Here is a 7,821-nt window from a genome sequence, read left to right on the forward strand (position 1 = left end):
GAGCATTTTGTATTTTTTTACCTGTGTATTAATTAACCTTCTTAATCTTAAGGGGCTTCTGAGAGTGGCATAGTGGGGGGGAATGTTGCGAAGCCTCATTCCCGACCCTACATGGCATCACTCCAGTTTCAGGACAAACACTCATGTGGCGGGGTCCTTATTCGAGAGGACTTTGTTCTGACTGCAGCACACTGCGAAGAGTGAGTTAATAATAATAATAAATGGGATTTATATAGCGCTTTTCTAGACCCAAAGAAGCTTAAGACACATTAATGCAACAAAACGATTTGATGACAAATTAATTGAATGGCTCCGAAATGAATGCATTCAATTATAATAGTTTTTTTCCCATGACTCAATATCTATCATTCACAAAATATTTGGTGCCAATTCCATGTGTGTTCCTCATTTTCTGGAGTTCAGTTAAAATAAATATAGAAATACTTTTGTTAAGACAGCTTTCACATAGTTATTTGTATCATAGTAGTTATATTTGACATATTTATCAATGTTTTCAGTCTGTTTCAAGGTGAAAATTATTGTTAAGTATTACAATATTTGTACCCTTATTTTTCAGTGAGCAGACCATGACGGCAGTCCTTGGAGCACACAACATCAAAAAGAAAGAGAAAAGTCAGCAAAGGATAGAAGTGGCTAAGCGCCATCCACATCCAAAATTCAAAAAGGACGGACACCAATATGATATCATGTTACTCGAGGTAAACTAACTGTGTTAACGTTCATACAAAAACATAGGTGAAGAATCTGTTAAGGGTTTTGTACAATGCTTTAATTTTAGCTTCATTTTTTTGTAATGTTTGCACTTCACACGGAAGGATGTAGGGGCGATATGCTTTACATAAAAACCTCAATCTGACTTTAAGAGGATATTAACACAACTATCTAGTAACAAAGGATTCTTCTCTCACACAGTTAAAAAACAATGCCACACTGAATACTTATGTCAAGATCATCGGACTACCAAAGAGTGATGAGGACCTCCCCGCAAGAGTTAAATGTGAGGTTGCTGGCTGGGGCCGAACTGGACAGACAAAGCCTATCTCAAATGTCCTGAAGGAGACTACGGAGTCCATACAATTCAGCCGGGAGTGCGACCACATATGGAAAGAATACTTTGTTTCTAGTAGAATGATATGCACCACATTTGACAAAAAGAAGGGAGGGGTTTGTCAGGTAATAAACCATTATAAACACAACATAATTCTGTGAACGTGAATCATACTTGATTTAATCAAAAACAAGAGTGTCTATTTATTTTCCGGTCTACTCAATCATCTCTTTGTGTTGCCTTCTTTTTTAAGGGGGATTCCGGTGGACCACTTATCTGCAAAGGAGAGCTTCAGGGTCTTACGGCTTTCACCAGTTTATGTAATTGTAATGATCCAAAGTATCCCCATGTCTTCACTCAAGTGAAATCCTTTCTCTCCTGGATCAAGGAAGTGATGAAGAAATAACAGAATGTAGCATGAGGCACAATTCAGAGGCCAAGAAAATTTTCCTTTTTTTAGTTACTTAATATATTGGCATAGTAAAACAACACATTTCAGAATGACTGGTCTTATCTTATTTAAAACACAAATAACAAACTTAATAGGCAAATAATGTGTCCAATAGATTTAACTTGTTGTAGATATTATTGTGATGAAGAAATTGTTTTTTATTCTTAGCTAATAAACTGTGACCATGTCAAAAAATATGTGATTTGTTTACCTTTTTGGTGTAGTTGAACACAGCAAACAGGAACTGAAATGCATAAAACCAATTTATGTAAAGGTTTTGCATGTGAAAACAAATAAAATGAGAAATACAATTTTTTTGGATTTAACTCAAAATCTCACAGTACATTTATGCAATTTTACATGTTTGTCAACTATGTACATATTAATCTTGACTATAATAGTAATTATTCTGTTCTATCGTAATTTGTGTTGTTGTTGCAGCATCCGTTTATGACTTTACACAAGAGCAGTTGAAACAGTGTTCAGAAGGCGGGGCGATACAGAAAGCATGTCAATGAGTGTGATGGTTACTTGTGGTGTGAAAGTCAAACCACAGAAAACTGCTGGTTGTCACGGTTTTTCAGTCATAGTGCAAACTTTTGAAGTTGAACCGTTTTCTGTCTGTGAAACCCGTCATCTGCGGAGGAAGTGAAAGGAATGTGCCGTTTTAAAAAAGCAGTTCACCTTAAAATAAATCCTCATCGTGGTAACATTTGCTTACGTCAAAAGAGAAAGAAAAGACAAGTGAAACTCACCTGACTTGGATCTCTTGTGAAATATCTCTTCTCTATTACCTGTTAGGAGATTGAAAGGCTCAAGTTTTTATAGATACAACATTTGTACTTTGATTCAGAGAACTTCGTACTAAAAAGACTTATGTTTGATGTCTTGACTGTCATAATTGTTCAATGTCTCCCAATTTGGATCACATAATACAGGAAATAACATGATTATTTTTGTTTTTCTTACAAGCATCTATTACAAAATATATCAAGTTATAGGATAGTCAATATTGTGTTATGATTTTTGACGTAATAAAAAAGAAAACATCTTTAGTCTTACGCCTTAATATAAAAAGAAACTAGGCACGCTTCACAAGGACACATTTGTTTGGAATGTTATATACTGTAGTATTCACATTGACATTCACTTTGCCAACAGAAGGAAGTGTAGCACTTAGCGCTACGGATATGTGAACTGCATTAATACCACGTTTTTGGGGAAATTCAATATTTAATCTCATTTTGCAATTACTAGTAATAGATTAATAGAATGTGTCTACATGGTTCACACATGATGTTTTATGCTTCTCATCAACACCAAAGAGATGAAAGTAGAATAAATATGAATAATAATCTGCTTTACATGCTCTATATATCTCTAAATGTGTGTTTCTCACCTTGTCAAAGAACCTGCTGAGCTTCACAGCATTTGATGTGCCTGCAGCGAGGTATCTTGGGTTGGTGCAGTCCTGTGAAAACAAAATAGCACTTCAGCCACAAACCTCAACTAAAACTAAAGCTCTGTTCTTTCCCAGGTTGAATCTTGACACTGTACTGATAAAATGTGTATGTTATTGTAGCTTTTTTTCAAATTGTTCTGAAATAAGCTTCTTTTATAGACCCAGCAATGTTACAGATGACTTGAAATGGGCCTAAAGTCAGAACTTGCAGGAATGAAAGGTTGACCTACGAGATTGATCTCCTCTGCATTGAAGTCTTCAGACAGGAAGGCCGTCCGAGTGAGAACCTCGTTGCGTTTGTTTTCTGGGATTTGGTCAAACTTGGTGCCAATCAGCAGCAGAGGCACTGGGTTCTCAGCAAACTGCTCTCTGTCATAGTCACTGCTGTGAGAAAAGAACACGACTTAACTCCCCAGTATCAGACGTCACATTTAACTATCTAATATTAACTATATGTGTACTTACCCATTTGAGACGATCACTCCTGTTGGAGAGGAATCTTTGTTTAAAGCTTCCAGTGACCAGCGGTACAGATTCTGAGAGGATTTCTTATTTGTTAAATCGTGTACCAACATAATTCCTGAAAGAAAGAGGACACAACTAAGTAATAGCAACCCTTAAAATGTTAGATATTTTTAAATATTCAAATAAAATCATCTTTACCATTGACTGAATTGTAGAAGACAGCTCTGGTGCTTTTGATACTGCTCGCACAGCCAACAGATCCTCCGACATCCCAGAGTTCAATGTAGTAGGTTTTCTCCTCCGGTGTCCCCTCCTTATAGTCTTGCACCTGTAGTTAACCAAACAAATGTTTGACCAATAGATTATATTCCTCTAAGCATCTGTAACATGTAAGGGTTCAATTCATGATCAATGGAACAAAGTTTTGCAACACAGCAGCATATGATGTAAGTACAATTTTACAAGCTGTAACAATAAACTGATGTACATATTAATGTTTAATTTATTATAATTCAGTAATTAAATCTTAATTGTTTAGAAATTGGCTGTTCTCTGCATACAGATAACTTATATTTTCCGAATCATACTGTATTAAACTAACTTTAAACATGTGTTTTTCAGTCATTAGACAAAAGACTGGAGGAAGAGGAAGCATGTACGTGTCCAATATATTGGCTTTTACAAACATTGTTATTTAAAAAGGTTGTCGTATGGAGTATGCATTTCAATGTAGTTTATCTGAAGCTAATTTAAAGGCCGGTAGCATAATTTAAGACTGTGTCTAAATGAAATTCTGTTTTCTGGCATTGACCTGCTTACCCGGACATCCACAGAGCACCCAACAGTCCAGGATGGATTTCCTAACACTTGATTCTGACATAGCAGGTGGACCAAGGACGACTTGCCCACTCCTGCAAAAGATGAGAAATGTGGGTGGATGAATGTCATTTAATTGACTGAGTCAGTATAAACCTGTGCAATGTTTCCTACAGTAGGCAGGAAGACACACATTTGTGCGAATAGTGCAACATATGATTCCATTAAGGTATAAACCTTGCAGCACACCAGCAAATAGCTTTAACGAGCTGTTAGGTGCCACTTCGGCAAAAATGTTGATACAATTTCAACTTTATGTGACGATAAGGGGTATGCTTAGCACAAATACAACACTTTAGATCGGCTATACATTCAGGTAACACGAAGTTATTGCTTTAAAATTAAGGGCCAGATGCTGGTCCATCTTTATCACAAAATACGTTGAACACGACCATCATGTTGCGTCAGATATGCAGGTCTAAAGTGCCAACAACAGACTAAAGACAAGAGTTTGATGTTCCTTATTTAAGAACACAAGGGTTATAAAATGGGTTACTTTCGGCTAAAACAAAGAAATGTATTAACATAAACAGACAGTTTTTCGGAATTGCAAAAACTGTACTTTACTTACCCGAATCTCCTAAAACTAATACTTTTACCCTGTCAAGAGAAGCCATTTTTTGTTGACAGCGACGTCCCGGAAGAAAACAGTGAAAACCCCGCCTGTAAATATAATTTCTTTATTCCGATTGGTTCCCCGAAAAGTACGTTAGGAATAGGAATGCACAGCTATTCGTCTAAATGTATGTCAATCAACATTCCTGTTACCCTATTGGCTACTGATTGCAACTTGAAAACCTTTGTTGTGGTTTAGGGTTTCATTTCCGGGGTTATGTTCTCAAATGAGTCGTGAAGCATGCTAACCTAGCAGTTTAAAGATTCAAAATTACAAATGTGTGTGAGCTTTAGCTGTGTTGGTTAGAGATACAAGCAGCGTACTCTGAGATGACCTAAGGAAGCGCTAGCTTTTGCGTATTGGTGGAACATAACGAGTACCGGGTAAGGTTGGAATTAACTAGGTGTTTATGCAAACTAACTTTATTTTGGCTGCAAGTTTAGTTAACAAGACAACGTGAGGTAATGACTACCTGATAAAGCAACAGCAATGCTACTAGCTTACCAAGTTATACTATCATCACCTATAACATTGGTTTGTGTTACAGACAGTTTGCTGGATTAGTAATTGTTGTTTTTCTTTGTTCAAGTTAAGCTAACGTTAAGCTAAGTCAGGTCGCCACTATGTAACAACCGGGTTGGCTTCCAGTTTAGACTGGGCTGGCGTTATTAATCACCACTTGTTAATGTTAGCACAACAAAACAGGACATATGATGTTTTAAAGGTTGTCCACTTCAACAGAGGTTGTGCGTTTAAGCAAATTATCAAGTATAGCAGAGAGAACATTATTCCTAAAATATGACCATCCCACCATTTAAATGTCCATCATTGTATTTATCCTGATTGATCTTTCACATCCCTTTTTATAAATTTAACCAATTGCCCTCCAAAGCTATGGCTACTTACCTACTGTTTCATGCTAAACAAAGTATTTGCCGGTTCTCTCAAAGTTCCTACATGTTGTCCTTGTCTTTACTCAATATGTCTAATCTCTATCCACAGCAGAAGATGATAGAACCAGAGATACTCACTGAGGTCCCTGCAGCACTGAAGCGGCTAGCCAAGCAGGTAGTGAGGGGTTTCTATGGAGTGGAACATGCCTTGGCCCTGGACGTGCTCATTCGCAACCCCTGTGTACGTGAGGAGGACATGCTGGAGCTGCTCAAGTTTGATCGTAAACAGTTGCGCTCAGTACTCAACACCCTGAAGGCAGACAAGTTTGTCAAGTGTCGCATGAGAGTGGAGACGGCCCCTGATGGCAAGACCACGCGGCACAATTACTACTTCATCAACTACAGGTGGGTTATCTTCTTTTTAGTTTGCATGGCAACAGTGCAGATAATAGACAGTAACACACAATGGCTTCCTCTTATTACAGAGGCCCTATTATGCTTTTTGGGAGTTTCCCTCTCCTGTAGTGTGTTATTTAGGTTTTTGTGCACGTAAATGGATGCAAAGGCTAAGGTCTTTAAGTTCCCTTTATGTTTTGAGAGCATTTGTGCATTCCTTCAAAGTTCAATACATTTTTACCTCATCCCTTTTTTAGTTTAGACAAAATGTACATATATGAGTGTGAGGAAAATAGATTGATTTACCACAATGACGCTCAAAGTTGACCCCTTTCTGACCACCCACCAAACGGATCTTTTCAGGGTACTGGTCAACGTGGTCAAGTATAAATTGGATCACATTCGACGGCGCATCGAGACAGATGAGAGAGACTCCACCAACCGTGCCTCCTTCCGCTGCCCTTGCTGCTTCTCCACCTTCACCGACCTAGAGGCCAACCAGCTGTTTGACCCCATGACAGGTAAACATTGAATTCAAAACCTATTGTCTCCAATATATCTGTAGAACAAGATCTTGGAACAAAAAGGTTGTAACTTGTGAAAAAACCTGACAAAGACGCTGGAAACGCTTTTTTGTGTGACGTAGTCAAATGATCGCAATATCAATGTGCTAGGAAAACAATTAATTGGAGAACATTGAAATGTGGTCGAAAGGCCTGTCTTGTTAGATTGTATTTCTTGTGTCAGTCAGAAGAGACATAAATAGATTTTTGGACAAAAGATAAGACACATACACTGGGGCAAAAAAGTATTTAGTCAGCCACCAATTGTGCAAGTTCTCCCACTTAAAAAGATGAGAGAGGCCTGTAATTTTCATCCTAGGTATACCTCAACTGTGAGAGACAAAATAAGAAAAAAAAATCCAGAAAATCACATTGTCTGATTTTTAAAGAATTTATTTGCAAATTATGGTGTGAAATAAGTATTTGGTCACCTACAAACAAACAAGATTTCTGGCTCTCACAGACCTGCAACTTCTTCTTTAAGAGCCTCCTCTGTCCTCCACTTGTTAACTGTATTAATGGCACCTGTTTGAACTCGTTATCAGTATAAAAGACACATGTCCACAACCTCAAACAGTCACACTCCAAACTCCACTATGGCCAAGACCAAAGAGCTGTCAAAGGACACCAGAAACAAAAATGTAGACCTGCCCCAGGCTGGGAAGACTGAATCTGCAATAGGTAAGCAGCTTGGTGTGAAGAAATCAACTGTGGGAGCAATTATTAGAAAATGGAAGACATACAAGACCACTGATAATCTCCCTCGATCTGGGGCTCCACGCAAGATCTCACCCCGTGGGCTCAAAATGATCACAAGAACGGTGAGCAAAAATCCCAGAACCACACGGGGGGACCTAGTCAATGACCTGCAGAGAGCTGGGACCAAAGTAACAAAGGCTACCATCAGTAACACACTACGCCGCCAGGGACTCAAATCCTGCAGTGCCAGACGTGTCCCCCTGCTTAAGCCAGTACATGGCCAGGCCCGTCTGAAGTTTGCTAGAGAGCATTTAGATGATCCAGAAGTGCC

At 38.3% G+C, this 7,821-nt stretch overlaps 3 protein-coding genes across 4 annotated transcripts; 2 read left to right on the forward strand and 1 right to left on the reverse strand.

Moving 5' to 3' along the window:
• Positions 1-2: 2 nt before the first annotated feature.
• On the forward strand, positions 3-1,846 carry LOC104948101 (granzyme B-like). The gene is made up of 4 exons (XM_010774265.1): positions 3-200; positions 578-719; positions 934-1,194; positions 1,323-1,846. The coding sequence occupies exons 1-4, from the start codon at positions 112-114 to the stop codon at positions 1,473-1,475; spliced, it is 645 nt and encodes a 214-aa protein (XP_010772567.1). The 5' UTR covers positions 3-111; the 3' UTR covers positions 1,476-1,846.
• rabl3 (RAB, member of RAS oncogene family-like 3) lies at positions 1,764-4,986 on the reverse strand. 2 transcript variants are annotated; one of them, XM_010774263.1, is made up of 8 exons: positions 4,895-4,986; positions 4,267-4,358; positions 3,646-3,775; positions 3,448-3,562; positions 3,213-3,366; positions 2,920-2,991; positions 2,276-2,314; positions 1,764-2,157 (listed from the first exon to the last, which is right to left on the reverse strand). In XM_010774263.1, the coding sequence occupies exons 1-8, from the start codon at positions 4,938-4,940 to the stop codon at positions 2,101-2,103; spliced, it is 705 nt and encodes a 234-aa protein (XP_010772565.1). In that variant the 5' UTR covers positions 4,941-4,986; the 3' UTR covers positions 1,764-2,100. The 2 variants fall into 2 exon arrangements, with proteins under 2 accessions (XP_010772565.1, XP_010772566.1); XM_010774264.1 differs by having other exon boundaries at positions 1,773-2,157; positions 3,213-3,363; positions 4,895-4,973.
• A 170-nt stretch (positions 4,987-5,156) lies between these two features.
• LOC104948102 (general transcription factor IIE subunit 1) lies at positions 5,157-6,760 on the forward strand. The gene is made up of 3 exons (XM_010774266.1): positions 5,157-5,322; positions 5,945-6,237; positions 6,592-6,760. The coding sequence occupies exons 2-3, from the start codon at positions 5,948-5,950 to the stop codon at positions 6,758-6,760; spliced, it is 459 nt and encodes a 152-aa protein (XP_010772568.1). The 5' UTR covers positions 5,157-5,322; positions 5,945-5,947.
• The last annotated feature ends 1,061 nt before the right edge of the window (positions 6,761-7,821 follow it).

This window comes from Notothenia coriiceps, unplaced genomic scaffold (assembly GCF_000735185.1).
Source record: "Notothenia coriiceps isolate Sejong01 unplaced genomic scaffold, NC01 NC01_scaffold00013699, whole genome shotgun sequence".
Taxonomy (NCBI): Eukaryota; Metazoa; Chordata; class Actinopteri; order Perciformes; family Nototheniidae; genus Notothenia; species Notothenia coriiceps.

Coding starts and splice junctions, on each gene's coding strand:
- LOC104948101 (XM_010774265.1), top strand. CDS start 112: ATGGCATCACTCCAGTTTCAGGACAAACACTCATGTGGCGGGGTCCTT. Junction 720..933: donor ATGATATCATGTTACTCGAG/GTAAACTAACTG, acceptor TCTCTCACACAG/TTAAAAAACAATGCCACACT. Junction 1,195..1,322: donor AGAAGGGAGGGGTTTGTCAG/GTAATAAACCAT, acceptor TTCTTTTTTAAG/GGGGATTCCGGTGGACCACT.
- rabl3 (XM_010774263.1), bottom strand. CDS start 4,940: ATGGCTTCTCTTGACAGGGTAAAAGTATTAGTTTTAGGAGATTCGG. Junction 4,359..4,894: donor ATTAGTTTTAGGAGATTCGG/GTAAGTAAAGTA, acceptor CATCTTTTGCAG/GAGTGGGCAAGTCGTCCTTG. Junction 3,776..4,266: donor GGTGCTCTGTGGATGTCCGG/GTAAGCAGGTCA, acceptor GGTTAACTACAG/GTGCAAGACTATAAGGAGGG.
- LOC104948102 (XM_010774266.1), top strand. CDS start 5,948: ATGATAGAACCAGAGATACTCACTGAGGTCCCTGCAGCACTGAAGCGG. Junction 6,238..6,591: donor TACTACTTCATCAACTACAG/GTGGGTTATCTT, acceptor GGATCTTTTCAG/GGTACTGGTCAACGTGGTCA.